The 17666-nt window shown below is 38.8% G+C and overlaps 1 protein-coding gene across 2 annotated transcripts in view; it reads left to right on the top strand.

The window, feature by feature from the left end:
- LOC119647889 (GTPase-activating protein) overlaps positions 1-17152 on the top strand; it is a 39239-nt gene extending 22087 nt beyond the window's left edge. Inside the window, exons 3-6 of one of the 2 annotated variants that reach the window (XM_038049189.1) lie at positions 3442-3680; positions 4125-4133; positions 4235-4433; positions 14611-17152. In XM_038049189.1, coding sequence (XP_037905117.1) covers positions 3442-3680; positions 4125-4133; positions 4235-4433; positions 14611-15126 — 963 coding nt within the window. In that variant the 3' untranslated portion in view covers positions 15127-17152. The remainder of the gene's footprint in view (positions 1-3441; positions 3681-4124; positions 4134-4234; positions 4434-14610) is intronic. The other variant, XM_038049190.1, reaches the window with a different exon arrangement.
- Positions 17153-17666: the final 514 nt, after the last annotated feature.

The following is a 17666-nucleotide window of genomic DNA, read 5'->3' as shown; positions in this document are numbered from 1 at the left end:
AATAGACCCACCTTTACTCCTGTTTCAATCTTTGATCATAATGCTACGATAATACAGTGTTTTGACTAGAAACTGGCTGCCCAATTAAACATTGAATTCTTACCGCTCTAATTTTCATTTAGATCCTTGAAGTCATGATTCAAATTTCATTATTAGACTTGTCAAAGCGGTTGGCTTTACATATACATCACACGCAAAAATAGTTGACCACAAAAAATTTCTTTGTTTTTGAATCAAGAAAGCACCCAATTGTGTGGATTTTCTATTGCTCTTATAACTTCCTAATGTATGTAAATATTCTGAAATTAATTCTCGGGTGAAGCCAATTAACCTGTAAGTTCATGCTTGCAAATAGCATAGCATATTCAAGTTTGCAGTTGGTCCTTTTAAACTAAAGGGAAACACCGAAATCGAAGCCGTGCCATACTCATAACTTCAGTATTAACAATTCAAATTTTTATTAGCAAAACATAACCGCCAAAGAAAAAATCGAAAATTACTATGATTATAAACATCTTCTTTAAGAAGGTCAAAGTTACTAAAGTACAGACCGTAAGGGACCAACCTCTGAAATCTATGTTACTGAAAGACTTCCCGTTACCTCTTTGATCCCTTCAGCCATAAGTAATTATGATTCATTCGAATGAATTTTTTTTCATTTTTGAAAATGATTTAAAATATCTTTTCTCTTAACTTTTAATCTTTCAATCTTTGTACAAATAAGTAAACCCTTTCTTACATTACTTCCCCTACTTGCACCAAATTGCCTACGGTTAGCATAAAACTCTTCCACGTATCCGCGCCATCGTTGACGCTTTCCTCCCGCTTCCTGGAATCTCTGAGAAGTTTGCACCCTCCCTCCACTCCAACGTCATGTGGCTCTATGGCAACCTACATGTCGTCTACCCTGGATTAGTGCGTTTCATTTCATGTTCTTTCACCGTTGCATGATTATCTTCCTTCTATTATAACCTCTGCGGCGGCATAACCTGTAATGGGATTATCACCTTTGTCAAGTTATACATACTTATGGAACGCACTTCATATATATTATTTTCTACGAATAGATCCTATACACCTTTTCAGTGGCATCAACACTTAAGCGGTGAATGGGAGATTTTTTTAAATCCTTTGGTTATTTTAGAAAACAATGTATCTTGATCACTATTTTTTTTTAAATCTCCACTCTTATCATAATGATTTCGTTAGAAACATCGTAAACACACATTGACTATTACTGAGATGTTATGGATGAGGTCAGGATTTTCTATGAAGAGGTTAGCTATTCCAAGTTTACACTTTCCTTGTATCGCCGTGGTCGTATTGCAGGAAAATTGACTTGAGGAATAGCAGCTATTAAAATGTTGGTATCGAATACAGTTTAATCGCTACCGACTAACCGTCTGGCTTCATGATGTATATGTTGATAGAAACTGGTGAAGTAAGATGTTTCAGTCTCTACTGCTGTCGCTTTCTCATTGAGCGAGTGGATCAGCTTTCTTTCATTCCATTCATTATCGGGAAAATGTTCCTATTGCGGTGATTGTACTTTCATTAAAATCAATATCAACTAAAGCTTTTGTAAGCCCTCATCAGATTTGTATTCGTGTTCTCGCCATTAGTGCAACCATCAAAGACCACTGTACAATTTTCCCCTTAATGTTTCTATCCAAAGGCAATGTACCGATGGCAAATTGAAGAAATATAGGAATTTATTTTCACATCATAAAACGGAGATAAAAGCCAGCGTCCAAAGACCAAATTGGTGCTTTGGAGGGATCGTAAGGCAATAAATTCTTCCCTTAACGTATTCCGCTCTCACTGAATAGAGTCAATGACAATGGAGTTAACAATAATTGAGAAATTGTCAAAGATATACAAGAGTAACTTGGTTTCAATGGTATTGACTGGTGACAAAGTATACTCTTCTTAGGCTACTTCATACCATTAAATTTGGTGCCATTGAAACTTTACATGGTTCTGATTCTAATACCCAGGCTTTGCTGGCCGTTTACTTTGAAGGTTTTTAGGATGCCCGTTGAGGGGCATACGAAAATACGACAATGGGAAAGGGGGTGATCGTAAAACCTTAGGTCGATCTTGTGAATGTCTTTTGCCGTTTTACCGGAAAATCAATGTCCTGCTACTGCAATGAAGTACATGACGATTTCAATGATCAACAAACGCACTTTGTCAATATAAAATTAGCAATTCCTCTTCCCCATCTCAAACCAAGTGAACTGTTTATGGAATGCATAGGAGTTTATTCTACAATATCTAACATTTTTGTAAAGAACTCACTTCTCATCCTCAATGATCAAATAGGAAAGAAAAGTTTCCGACTTTTGTCTCTCCAGGAGCTAAACGCAATTGTTCATTTGATCTTCCTCGTTTCTGAAGAATATCTTGTGGAAACTCAGGAATCACAATATAACCCAGAGATCGGCTTCTCTCCATGGTGGAATAGTATACGTAGAAACTCTCTAACAGTTCAGCCATAATTTATCTTCTTCCTCCATTGTCACTAACAATTTGTCTTTTTCAAGAGTTGAGGAAAATATAATAGAAAACTGTACAAAATGTACACGCTCAATATCAGCAGACTATATAAAGGAGAATAACTCTATAGTTACTGATTTAGTTACGACGATATGTCATTCGCTATTTTTTGTCGATTCAGAAACGTCATCACTGTTACTGATTGTTTTTAAATTCCTCACTTTTCTCACTACTCATTGGCCAAGTTAGAAGACTTAATAATTATGCTTCGTCAAAATGATGTTTCGCAAACTTTAGAAACTTTGTATTTAGTGCAATGCCTAGTATATTTCAGTGCAGTAGTAAAGTTTTGGGACTATCTACCGGCAAATTGGCAGCAAATATTCTATTCTGCTATTTCTTGTAGATGACAATCCCATATCTATGCTTCCCCATCTCAGATATATTACACAATATTTCGTCAGTGTAGCCATGTTTATAGGCAGAAACTACTTGACGCAGATGCCAATCGATTGTTTTGTCAATTTCTAGATGAATAATATTGTTCTCCGCGGGAAAGATATCAGTATTGAAACTAATTTAAATCTCCAGACTATTTCGAAAATCGGTCACAGCCCAAATTTTCTACCGTTGCTAATATTACTTCATCTACGAGTGTTTATTAAGCTTCATTACGCTGGATCACAATTTTTCATATGTTTGGCTCTCCCTAGTTCCACGTAAGTTAATATAAAGATGTCAACAATGCATCGGAAATATGCTGTTCATATTCTGACTACACAAACTAAGAATATCCATCTCAGTTTCTCCTTTGAAGTATCGGTCCCATAACTACACAAGCATGTTCATTAAATTCTGAATACAAATTTCAATACAATTTACATTTTATCATATCATTGTCATCGCTATTATTAACTCTCTCCCAACAATCTATCAAAACAGGATCCCCAAACTACGCGGACACTTACGCTTATTTCAAAAACGATACAGTCGCTTGGAAATTTAGTAAGTTCGCGATCTGCTCAACATACATGCAAAGAAGAGTACATGGAAGAATTATATAAAAAATTCTGCACGGAGAAACATTTGGAGGCTGTGAAACATTTCTTAGAAGTTATCTCGACTGTTGGAACGAATAATAGTAAGGAGACTATCCTGGATCCAGTATTATTGAAAGAAGGGTAAGTGTTGCTTTTTATTCAATTCTATTCTGACATTGAGAGCACGTCTTAGTTTGAAAATTTATGCTCTCTGGTGTACCAATAAATTTACGTACCGTAAACGTAAAATTTCATTGTATTTATTGAAGTTTTGGGTAGCGCACAGCAGAACGGCTTATCTGTTTTTGCTCTGATGATGATCTAGATCTTTTGCCTACAAGGTTAACATTGATCCGCATTTTTATATTGCTACCTAATTTCATTTCTATTCATATAAATATTCAATCGCAATAGTTATCATGTCAATACCAGCTTAATTGCGATTTCATTCCTGGAGAGACGCTTCTTTGCATTCATTGGATTAAGACTAGATCTTACTAAGTCCTAAAAAAATTTGAAATTTCTCAAAGAAAGAGTAATATGTAAATGATTGATTTAATTCTTCTTTTTCCCCGATGCTAACAGAAAGGAGTGGTGAGCATTTATAATAAACTCATTACAAAAAACATAATCTGATTGACTTCGAGATTTTTAACCCAGTCCCAAATATTTATAATGTTTTTTGTTTTTGGCAGGATGATGACGAAACGAACACATCGACAGAGACGCTTTGGACGACGGAATTTTAAGCAAAGATATTTTAAATTGACAACACAATCATTAAGCTATGCAAAATCAAAGGGCAAACGGCCTATCTGTGATATTCCTTTGTATGAAATTTTGGCAGTCGAGAGGTCGCAAGAGCAAAGTTTCAAGCTGCAAAACATCTTTCAGGTGAGTGTGAATAAGATATAATATACAGATATGAGTTTCGTTAATATGTGATTGGTAACGTGCAACCTACGATTTTTGGTGAAACACCGGCCTAATTAAAAAACATTAGGATTTAGTAGATAATGGATTTATCTCGAAACAGACCTCCTACTGCATTATATTGCGTTCAGCAACTCTCATTATGTCATGTCGTTATCTTTACACGTTGGGCATGCCCTGCCTACATACACCCGTTAAACTCATTACTACCCAAGGCAACGCTTTCTCGCAATGTGGAACTATTCAAAACGTATCAGATTACCGCCGAGCACGCAGTCTGTCACCGGCGAGAAAATGTGTCTTTCAGTGACATGCTCGTTGGAAATGTAGAAAAGTCTTTTGCATAATAACGCTTCATCGCTGCATTGTTGTAATTCGATACGACGATATCAGCGAGCGTAAGCTCCAAAGATCGCGCCTTCGACTCGTTGACTCGAAACTATGCGCTTAACCACATGCTAATATTATTTCATAGTTGTTTTGATCGCGTTACGATTTCGTCTGGTACACAGACAGACGCTTTTGTGGTGAATGAAAAAGAAATGTTCATTTCTAATTTATGCAAATGTATCGTAAACGTAAAATATATTTCAAAACACTTTGGATTATTTGTATAAAAAAGATTAGCCGTTTCGGCCAATTTAAGCACAATAATGTGAGAAATGTGTAAATTAGTTGTATGAGTACACAGAGCTATCCAATGGATCTTCCGAAATAGCTAGAAAAAACTGTTGATATTATTTATATGAATAACGGTTAGTTTCATTATCCCCCACGCAGTGAAGTTTTCTTCATTGAGTGTTTATGACGTCCAATTTTTTTATGTTGGTTGTAGGTGTAGCTTTCCAATGCAAGGAGGCTGAAAAAATGTATGTAGTGCAATATTTATCAAGTGAGATGCTGTGAAAAACTTGACTAAATATTATGTTTATAAAAAATGTGGAAATTATTTCAATGGATATAATATAGTTACGCGGCCAGTATGGCTAGCGACGGTACGGTGTGTTAAATAACAAATGAAAGTGAAATTCGGAAGTATAATATGAACGTAAGATGTTTTGTCGGAAGGCTATTGTATTCAATAAAGGTAGTGAAAACTAACTCATTAAGAGGTTTTCGAGCTGATTAATGCAAACGAATTCAAATTCATTACAAATAGCCACTACATCCATAGAAAATGATTTACGACTGTTTTCCCACCTTATTCAGGTTCATTTTTCAAATCATACCGAGAATTCTGTCACCCCTTTATTTATATCCAACTAATATAAGCCAAATGAACGATAAACTACTCGCGTTCAAAAAGATCATCAAATTGAAGGCCTTGATCTAATTTTTCATCGAATCCTAATCGTAAATGACGTTTCTTGAAGGAAATATACGAATAATAATGAGTCTATGATTTATTGATCCAATTCTGATATATATAAAAACCTTGGATTCTTCGCAATCCAACCTTGATTTGAATTTTCATTGTTTTCACCATGAAATTTCAATATTTGTACGATCTTTTCTTCATATTCATGCTACCTAATATATAAATGTCATAATGCAGCACACCTTCCATTGTCATGGTTATTTATTCCAACTGGAGATAATTCAGTCAAATTGCCAAGTTTACCAGAAGAAAATCATAACTAACACATGACTTTTAAGATTCAATTTATCTAAATTTCAATATATACTTCGAAACAGGTAAACAGAATAGGGTAAATATTAAACTGGAAGATGCTTCTATTTAAATCGAGTAGTTTGCAGCATCCCGTAATTTTTATAGGGAATTATGTCACATCAGAACACAGCAACCCTTCGATTTGTGCATTCTGGAAAAAAAACGAAAACGTGAAACCGTTTCGGGAAATTAGGGACTTCATTCCTCTGCAAATTTCTCATGTTAAATATTGAAAACAACAAAATAAAACGAAATATTCTTATTCATAATGATTTCTAAATCTTGCATGGGATTGTCAGCTGGAATTGTCTTTACAAAGATAATTCGGAAGTCGTTTTGCTTCCTGTTTGTCTTCTTTCGCGGTATAATTTCTTATAAGGAGTTCAAATTTATACGAAATTGTTTCCGCGTTTCCACATCTGAATCTATATCTAGAGCTGTTTGACGTAATTCACAGACTAGCCTCGGTAATTGAAATAATAACGTGAACTTCCGACTGAGCTTTATGTTTATTATCTTATAATTGCATAAAAATATCTCTTAGGGAGAAATCCTTAACTCCTTTACGTTTTTTCACATGACCAAGGTGAATAGTTTTAAACCATTCCCAATGGAATCGACGACCGATTGAAATAATTCTTAATATTTCAGGCATTTGTACTCTCCACATAACATAACTTTTAATTTCGTTCTAAGCCATATTTAAATTTTTGATAGCGCAAAGAACATTGTATTTCTTGCAATATTTTCGAATTCATAAACTGCCTTCACCATCAGTCGCATCTAATAATTTCAAGAAAGTTTGTCTATTTTCTTTATCTTCTATAACGCGACAGTCCGATGTGCGTCCTTGGCCTCTCAACGTCTTCGTCTTCACTCTTCGCGTTCAAACGACCGCGTCCTCGAAGTTACCACCAAAACCAAGCTGCGTGTAACCTGCATTGTTGACCCAGTTCTCCCATCCGTTGCCGCATTTTCCAGATGGTCGTTTATCTTCCTTCTTGCATTTGAGTAGCGCCCATGAATAAACTCCGCCTTGTTTCCGGTAATGATAAAAATCATTTCCTTAAAACAAAGTCACAAAATTTACAATAACAGTTTCTGAAAAACGGTCGTTTTCAAACCACAAGCACTGCAAATTTAATTCAGATTTAAACGCGCTGGAAAACTCGTCCATGGTACGTAACGTCATAGTCGCCAGAAAAGGCGGGAAGTTGTAATCGTCTGTCGTTCATACGAGCTTTCAAATCTTAATATGAATGGCCGCTGCTAGCTCATCGTGTGAAGGTACAACCCACGGTTGTATTACCAGTTAATTTCGCCTATTTCGTTGTTGTCCTTTGTGAGTTATGTATACGTATGTAAGTATACAAAACTGTCGACTGTCTCGCTTTATCTGATTGGTCTCTCTTCTAGCTTATGTCATGATTTTGATCTTCCCTTCGTTGATTTTGGACCTGCTTCCTTCATCTTCTCCAAGGGCTCCTTTGCGCTTCACCACATCATCCGCATAAGCCATTGTCTCGAACGATTTGTACAATAGCGTATCATTAAAATTAGATTGGCAGTTCCGTTGGAAGAAGGTTTGCCTTCACCGTCCAGAGGTATTTACCAGTTATTGGCATGATTTGCAGTTGTGCGTTAATCAAAGATCTTGTTACTAGCCTAATCGCATATCAACTTAGGTATCAAGAGCGATGACAAGCCAATTCAATATTAAAATGTTCTGTTTTATTGTTGCTTTCTACATTTAAAATCCAATAAAAGTTAAAAATGATAAGCGTTTTTATCATTTATGAATGTTTGAAAAAGCGCATAATTTGTAATAAATAAATGAATGCTATAAGTGGTACGATTGACAGATTTAAAAACAAATTCTGGGTATATGCGTTATCTAGGCACGGATTTCAGTACAGAAATTAATGGTAATTGAACGTTTCCAACAGTAATTATAAGAAAAGCTCGAACAAATGCAGTGGTTCTATCATTTATGAATACGCTGTATGCTTGCGTTTCTGTTTTCTTCAGATCCTGCCAACGATACGTCTTAATTCTGTTTGTCTCGTTTGGCTCATAGGAGCTGCTTCTGATATTGTTTATATGCGATATTTTTCTCATCTCATTTATTACTTTTGCGCCGAGGTTTGTGTCCGATGTTTTTCTGCAGCGTATTAGCTGCGAACTGATGCCACACGCTATCGACCTCTACGTGTGGGTTCACCGTCTGCAGAGCTATTCAATATCAAACCTGATAGCTACTATTCGGTATTGATATCTTGCTCTGAGGAGATAGTAGTTGTTTTCGTAATTAGCCTCACCGTATAAGCATACATCAAGGATGTTGGATGCAATTCGTGTCTCAAGAAGCACGTGGTCAATCTGATTAAACAGTGTCCCATCTAGTGAGGCCCAAATCGATTAAATTGTCGTGTTTCTACTGGAAGTAAATTCTATGGGCCTGCTTGTATGATCATATTGTGGAGACTATGCTCACCAGTAGCTCCGTGGTGGCCCGGTCCTTTTCCGACCCTTACGTAGAAGTTGCTGACTACTATCATGGCGTCATTCGGGAGCAATGGATAAAACACTGACTCAATGCGACTATAGAACCCATCTTTTATCGCCGTTGGAAAATATACGTTAATTAGCCAAAGGAATTCTTTCATTGATTGAACTGGTCTGTTTTGGTCGAAATTCTTATAGATGATGCCATTCTAGTGTGCCCGACTTTTTTCCGCTTTTAAAAATAGTGAGCGTTCGATAATTAAATACCTCATTGTTTAATAATTTTCTTTCTTAGACCGCCAAGACATATATCGTGTACTTTTCGATTAGTTCAATGAGTATTCTAAGAACGCCAGTTCTGAGCGTGAAGCGCATGTTTCAGGTTCCGAACCTGTTCTCGGTTTTACATTACCGTAGTCGTCGTTGTATTACCGACCCGATCAGAAACGCAATTGCAAGTTCTAAGGCAATGGTAATTGTGAACAGATTGCCAGCCTATTGCAGAGCCGCAAATTGGGAGAGCAATCGGTTCACCTGTGTTTTGCGGCGCACAGAGCACGCAGTAATCCCTTTCAGACCTGTTGCTTTGCATTGTTCAAGGGTTACTAGTGTGGAGATTAGGGTAAGATTTGGTAGTATATGTTAAATCAGCGTGTTTTATCCATGTATTTGCTGTGGATTGCTGTGCCGTATCTGCAAACTTCCTCTGAGATGTGTACTATCCTTTAACGCTGATCGTATAATGTAACATTGAAAAGATAAGCGGTAGATAAATATAATCCCCTGCTTCATTGGCTGCAAAGGGAACGTAGTATTTTGGGGAAAAAGTTGTACGTTAGATCGAATATTAGATATATGCACAGGACGGCTTAATGCATTATCCAAAACTAACGAAACTTTAAAAGTAATTTTTCTTTCGTAGCAATATTTTTCCACTTGAGGGCAAAATATTGCAAAAATCAGCCTTGGAATAATTTGCTCGCTTTTGCACTGATATACAAATAACTAAAACAAGCTATAAAAGAAAATTAAGATGCTCCCTTGTGACCCGCCGCTCAAATTAATTCATTTGATGGTGACGTCATACACTTCTTAGAATGCAAAAAATTAACGTGAAATAGCAGAATTTGACCATCTATAACTTTGTTAACAATAATTCGATTTATTTATCTAAAATGATGTCCTATCTTATCACTAATATGAACTTAAGGAGGGTTTCCGAACAAATTTCTGTAATATGGTAATCATCATCATCATCATCATCAACGGCGCAACAACCGGTATCCGGTCTAGGCCTGCCTTAATAAGGAACTAAAGACATCCCGGTTTTGCGCCGAGGTCCACCAATTCGATATCCCTAAAAGCTGTCTGGCGTCCTGGCCCACGCCATCGCTCCATCTTAGGCAGGGTCTGCCTCGTCTTCTTTTCCTACCATAGATATTGCCCTTATAGACTTTCCGGGTGGGATCATCTTCATCCATACGGATTAAGTGACCCGCCCACCGTAACCTATTGAGCCGGATTTTATCCACAACCGGACGGTCATGGTATCGCTCATAGATTTCGTCATTGTGTAGGCTACGGAATCGTCCATCCTCATGTAGGGGGCCAAAAATTCTTCGGAGGATTCTTCTCTCGAACGCGGCCAAGAGTTCGCAATTTTTCTTGCTAAGAACCCAAGTTTCCGAGGAATACATGAGGACTGGCAAGATCATAGTCTTGTACAGTAAGAGCTTTGACCCTATGGTGAGACGTTTCGAGCGGAACAGTCTTTGTAAGCTGAAGTAGGCTCTGTTGGCTGACAACAACCGTGCGCGGATTTCATCATCGTAGTTGTTATCGGTTGTGATTTTCGACCCTAGATAGGAGAAATTGTCAACGGTCTCAAAGTTGTATTCTCCTATCCTTATTCTTGTTCGTGTTTGTGTTTGACCAGTGCGGTTTGATGTTGTTGGTTGATTCGTCTTCGGTGCTGACGTTGCCACCATGTATTTTGTCTTGCCTTCATTGATGTGCAGCCCAAGATCTCGCGCCGCCTGCTCGATCTGGATGAAGGCAGTTTGAACGTCTCGGGTGGTTCTTCCCATGATGTCGATATCGTCAGCATAGGCCAGTAGTTGGGTGGACTTGAAGAGGATCGTACCTCTTGCATTCACTTCAGCATCACGGATCACCTTCTCGAGGGCCAGGTTAAAGAGGACGCATGATAGCGCATCCCCTTGTCGTAGACCGTTGTTGATGTCGAATGGTCTTGAGAGTGATCCTGCTGCTTTTATCTGGCCTCGCACATTGGTCAGGGTCAGCCTAGTCAGTCTTATTAATTTCGTCGGGATACCGAATTCCCTCATGGCCGTGTACAGTTTTACCCTGGCTATGCTATCATAGGCGGCTTTAAAGTCGATGAACAGATGGTGCAACTGTTGTCCATATTCCAACAGTTTTTCCATCGCCTGCCGCAGAGAGAAAATCTGATCTGTTGCTGATTTGCCTGGAGTGAAGCCTCTTTGGTATGGGCCAATGATGTTCTGGGCGTATGGGGCTATCCGGCCTAGCAAGATAGTGGAGAATATCTTATAGATGGTACTCAGCAACGTGATACCTCTATAATTGCTGCACTGTGTGATATCTCCCTTTTTATGTATGAGACAGATTATGCCTCGCTGCCAATCGTCAGGCATTGATTCGCTGTCCCATACCTTGAGCACAAGTTGATGAACCACTTGGTGTAACTGGTCGCCTCCATATTTAACCAATTCGGCTGTAATTCCATCGGCTCCTGGCGACTTATGATTTTTTAGCCGATGAATTGCACGGACTGTTTCTCCTAAACTTGGTGGTGGCAGTATTTGTCCGTCGTCTTCAGTTGGCGGGACCTCCAACTCGCCGATGTTCTGGTTGTTCAGTAGTTCATCAAAGTACTCAACCCATCGCTCTAATATGCCCATTCTGTCGGAAATCAGATTTCCCTTTTTGTCTCGGCAGGATGAGCATCGAGGTGTGTAAGGCTTCATCCTGCTGACTTGTTGGTAAAACTGCGCCTGGTGCGGTTGCTCCCTGTACTTTTCTAGTTCATAGACTTGTTGGTTCTGCCAGGCTTCCTTCTTCCGTCTGTGAAGTCGCTTCTCCACTCGACGGAGTTCGTGATAAGTCTCTGCGCGTGCCCGCGTTCTTTGAGAATGCAACATTACTCGGTATGCGGCATTCTTCCGTTCCGTTGCTAGCTTACATTCATCGTCAAACCAGCCGTTCCGACTCCTTTTGCGGCTGGGGCCAAGTATATTTGTGGCCGTATCCATGATAACGTTCTTCAGGTGGTTGTGAAGATCATTAGTTGATGCTTCATCTCCAGGTCCTCTATTGACTGCGGTTATTGCGGCATCCATTTCCCTCTTATAGGTGTCGCGGAGGGTTGTGTTGTGGATGGCTTCAGTGTTCACTCTCACCTGATTGTCAGAGGGGATTCTAGGTGGTATTGTTATTCGAGCTCGGAGCACCATGCCAACGAGATAGTGATCTGAGTCTATATTGGCCCCCCTATATGTTCTGACATTCATCAAGGCTGAGAGGTGGCGGCGTTCGATCAACACGTGGTCAATTTGGTTGAAAGTGGTCCCGTCTGGAGAGGCCCACGTATGTTTGTGGACCGCTTTCCGCGCAAACCAGGTACTTCCAACAACCATTTCGTGTGACCCTGCTAATTGAATAGTCCGCAGTCCGTTATCATTTGTTTTTTCGTGTAAGCTATGGGAGCCAACGTATCGCCTGAATACGGGCTCCTTCCCTACTTGGCTGTTAAAATCCCCAAGTATGATTTTGATATCATATCTGGGACAGGCTTCGAGGGTTCTTTCTACTGCCTCGTAGAAGGTATCCTTCTCCGACTCTGCAGTCTCCTCTGTAGGGGCGTGAACGTTTATGAGGCTTATATTTCTAAACTTGCCTCGCAAGCGCAGAGTGCATAGCCGTTCGCTTATACTTTCAAAGCCGATAACAGCAGGTTTCATTTTTTGGCTGACTAAGAAACCTACTCCGAGCACATGGCTTACTGGATGGCCGCTATAATATATGGTGTAGTGGCTCTTCTCCAGGAAACCGGTCCCTGTCCATCGCATCTCTTGCAACGCAGTTACATCAGCCCTGTATTGGGACAGGGTATCGGCTAGCTGCTTATCAGCTTCATCTCTGTACAGGGAGCGCACGTTCCATGAGAAAATGCGCAAATCGTTGTTCCTTTGTCGTTGCCGGGTCCGTCGTTTTAATATCCGTCCTATCCGAGGCTCCTGTTGTGGCTTCGTAACGGTTGTTTTCCGTGTAGGGTTGTCAGCCCTACCCAACCCCCAACCTGGAGGACCAGTTGGTACAATTTGTCCCGTTTTTAGGCGCGGGAGACTCGCCTTCATGGTAATATGCTATTATTAACTTTATTTGAGCAGATGTCGGAATGGGATCTATTTCGAGGCTTAGATTTTATATAGATGCATTGTGGATAGGACAGTTTCTGAGATTGAGGGGGGCTCACATTTTAAGCCTTCACTCTCCTATGTTCCGCCCGATATCAAAAATATAAGCAGTTTGGAACTGACTATATTTGGTGTAAAAGATTTATATCCCCTTTTTGCACAAAACCTTAAAAAGGGGGATATCACGCAGTGCAGCAATTATAGAGGTACCCCGTTGCTGACTACCAACTAGAAGATATTTTGCGCTATCTTGCTAGGCCGGATAGCCCCATACGCGCAGAACATCATTGGTCCATACCCAAACTAACTAAGCTGACCCTGGCCAATCTATGTGGCGAAGCCAGATAAAAGCAGCAGGACCACTCTCGAGACCATTCAACATCAACAACGGTCTAAGACAAGTGGATGCCCTGAAGAGAGTGATTCGCGTTGCAGATGTCAATGCAAAAGACAAGTTCACCCAACTACTGGCTTACGCTAGCGATATTGAAATTATGGGAAGAACAACCCGAGATGTGCAGTCTACCTTCATCCATATGGAGCAGGCGGCGCGAGATCTTGGGCAGTACATTAATGAAGGCAAGACGAAGTATATGGTGGCAACGCCAGCACCAAAGCACAAAGAACGAACAACATCGAATCGCACTGATCAAATGAAAACAACAAACATAGGACAACTTTGAGACCGTTGAACATTTCTCCTATCTAGGGTCCAAAATCATAACCGATAACAGCTATGATGATGAAATCCGTGCACGGTTATTGGATGCCAAAAGGGCCTATTTCAGCTTTCAAAAATTGTTTCGCTCGAAACGTCTCACCATAAGATCAAAGCTCTTACTGTACAAGACTATGATCTTGCCAGTCCTTATGTATTCCTCGGAGACCTGGGCTCTTAGCAAGAAAAATTGCGAACTCTTGGCCGCGTTCGAGAGAAGAATCCTCCGCGGAATTTTTGGCTCCCTACATGAGGATGAACGATAACGACGAAATCTATGAGCTATACAACGACCGTCAGAGATGGAGCAATGGCGTAGGCCAGGACGGCAGACAGCTTTTAGGGTTATCGAATTGATGGACCTCGGCGTAAAACCGGGGTGTCTGGAGTCCCTTACTAAGGCAGGCTTATACCGGATACCAGTTGTTGCATCGTTGATGATGATATAGAATAAAATTGAGAATCTCATTTTGTAAGGCTACCAGGGGATAAAAAATAAAGCGGAAGTCACAAACTTCCGATCTATTTAACACTTCGAAGACTCAATATAATGGATTAATAAATTAAAAGGATTGAAAACTATCTTAAGTATCAAGCGAGAGCTTCATCAGTAATTCCCATGTGGTTCGATAGAAAGCTAGTTACTAAGTTGATAATTGCTACCGAAGCCACATATACGCACAATGTCTATCTGAGAAATAAATATTTTATTGATAAGATTTTAATATATTCAAGCTAATATAGTGTTCCGTTAATGTAATAGCTCTGTATCTTCTATTCCAGATCATCCGCAAGGACCACACCTTATACGTACAAACAACGAACTGTGTTGAAGAGAAAGAATGGTTCGATCTCCTCAGCAAAATCTGCCAAAGTAACGCTCAACGGTTGGAATGTTTTCATCCGTGCGCCTATATCAATGGCATGTGGAGTTGTTGCGAATCGAGTGATGGCAATGCGCCCGGTTGTCGGCAGGTCTCGAATAAACCCTTCCAAATGGAGTTAGCAACCGCTCTAGATCCTTCACGTGACTTACAACGTCTCCATACACTTATAATAAGCCATAGAATATCACTTGAAACTAAATATAAGGATGACCCGGTTTGTCAAGAACTTCTTCAAGCTGCATTTGAGTTGGAGGAGATACATCATAAGCACAAACAACAACTACTTCTGCAGACGAAATATGGGAGTCAGATGGCTCCGATCGGAGAAGATAATTATCTGAATGTTATGCGACATCATCAGCAGCAACAAATACTACAACAACAACAGTATCAACGATTTTTCGTAGGCTAGCTAACGTGGCTGAAGAGGGCTCCTCATCACTGTTAAGTATGAGATTGCATAAGTGATGCAAAAGGGTAGTATTTTTAGTGAGCCAAAAATCTCAGCTTTCTCGGATTTCATGTTTCGTTTTAAGAAATTATGAATACCTTTCTTTTCTAAAGAATGAGAAAATTTCCCGCTGACAGCATTGACGGAAGCGAGAGCATTATCTTTACGATTACTTACTGCCAACATCGGCACCCTTTGATGTTTCACAAACCAACGATTATTTAGTGTTTCAATCAAGTTTACGTTTAAGATTTTTGATGAAATCAATGAATTAATTTATTTTCATTAACTTTGATTATATTTACTATAATATAGTGTTTTGTAAAGTGCTCAAGTCCATGCTGCCAGCGTCTCCAATTCCGTTTCGGAACCTGAATTTGTGTTCTTATTTTTCAAAGCATGATTGAAATAAAACTGATAGAAACTATCAATTCTATCGAGATAAAACACCAATTGAAAAACTAGTGTCAATTACATTCCATTCACTTTTATATTCGTAAAATGTTTTGTTGTTGCAAATGCCAAGTAAATGAAATATTTATAACTAGAGATGGGAAATACCCGTCTTATTTCCGTTCCCAGTTCATACTTCCTCTCTAATTACTTTCTTAGATGTTATCTCTTGCGAAGCAAGTATTTATTTTGCAAAGTTGAAATTGAAATGCGCTTAATTCGCGCCATAAGGCAATATCTTGTTTGTATTTTGATGTTTATGACTGGCAAAGACAATCATCGACGGTATTATATGGTTTTCACTATCTTCCGCACGAAAACAAAATGTGCATTCAGCGTTAGAGTTGCATCGCAGTAAATGTATTAAAAGTGCCCATTCCATTTAAACGAAAAGCAATGTACAATCTTCGGAACGCGATGTTAAAGCTGAAAACATAGTTAGGTGTAATATTTACAGTACAATATTTAATGTTAGATTGGAAGCGGAGAGTGGTCTTTTGCCGCATTAGCACAGTTCGAAAAGGACCGAAACAGTCATAAACACAAACTAAAAGCAAAGTTTCGTGAACTCAAAACCAACTTGAGCGTTCATGTTCTATTCTGCACTCCAGTAGATGTAACCGAACTACTTCACAATAAGCACAACATTTACACGAAATCAGTGCATTTTTATGAAAACGCAATAAACGTCTTTACTATCTTCTACATACAAACTACTCGGCACAAACCGAATATAGAGTTTATGTGTGTGTAAGTGTATTAGCATATACATAGGACGATAAGATGACCTTGTTGAGCATCTTAAATTTATTTGACTCGAATAGAATTCTTCCCAACGTTTTGTTTTAGATTGCTTAGTGCGTAGGAATCTAGACGTAATGACTACTCTTAAGCTACATTCTTAACTCTAATTTATACAAAACGCATGTACATTCTCCGAAGATAGGAAACCATCAGTTCGTTTTTGTTCTGTATTTTATACTTCACACTATTTAGATTCGAATTAAGGAAATTGTTTTCGTTACTAAAAGAAAAGTTCAGAGAAGCAATCCAGTAACATTTCTTTTTGTTGTAAGTATACGACGTTAAGTTTACTATAAGATGCAAAACTTCAAGAAAGCACACAAAAACTAACCTGAAATGGACAAACGTTTAATCATATTCGAAGTATAACTTTGGATCAATGGATTTCTTTCAGTTCGAAGCCATTACGTTCTGTACTTTCTAGAGTCGTAGGAGGGATACGAGAATATGAAACTGAAATAAAAGAGCAATGTAAATGTCTGCGTTGAATTAAGAGTATATCCCAATTCTATGTTCATTGTTTTAAATGTATATAAATCTCTATTTGTATAATTGTGTTTATATTTTTCACTGTAAATAACCTTTTCGTCCTATTAAGTTTCGTTTTTTACGCATTAAATTATTATTATTCGAATTAAGATTTCTACATACAATACGAATATATATTTTTTGTACTGTAATTTTATTAACTTACCTAGTGAATATAATTTAAGTAAAACTTTAAAAGCTACTGGTTTGGTATTTTATTTACTCTTTGTAGTATCTAATTAGCATTCAGTGAGGATCGATCGTAGTTGAGAGTCGGATCACTCTCTCGTTGCAACTGATTGAGGTTCTGGAGATAAAGCATCGACAAATCATCTTCATAACCACTTGAAGAACGTTTTCTTTGGTACACTTGACCAGTTTCACCACAGTTGCTACATACTAGGCAATACAGACATATCAAGCAGAGAGCAGCCACGCGCAGAGAATTATCACGAGCTCCGTCCAGCTGAGAAGCCACTTAACAGGTAGAAAAAGGAAGCCTAGAGGACCAAACAGGTCTGAAAACTTAAGAAGTTAAGGATACTCCCACCAGGCGGGGAAGTTTTATCAACAAATCAACAGGATGAAGTCATATGTACCTGGATGTTCATCCTGCCGAGACAAAGTGGAAAATCCAATTCCCATCCGTATGAGCATGTTGGAACAAATGCTATTTACACAGAATGTTATTCCTAAACCCAGCTAAAGGAGGAGAA

This window comes from Hermetia illucens, chromosome 2 (assembly GCF_905115235.1).
Source record: "Hermetia illucens chromosome 2, iHerIll2.2.curated.20191125, whole genome shotgun sequence".
Taxonomy (NCBI): Eukaryota; Metazoa; Arthropoda; class Insecta; order Diptera; family Stratiomyidae; genus Hermetia; species Hermetia illucens.
This window is presented reverse-complemented; position numbering and strand designations above follow the sequence as displayed.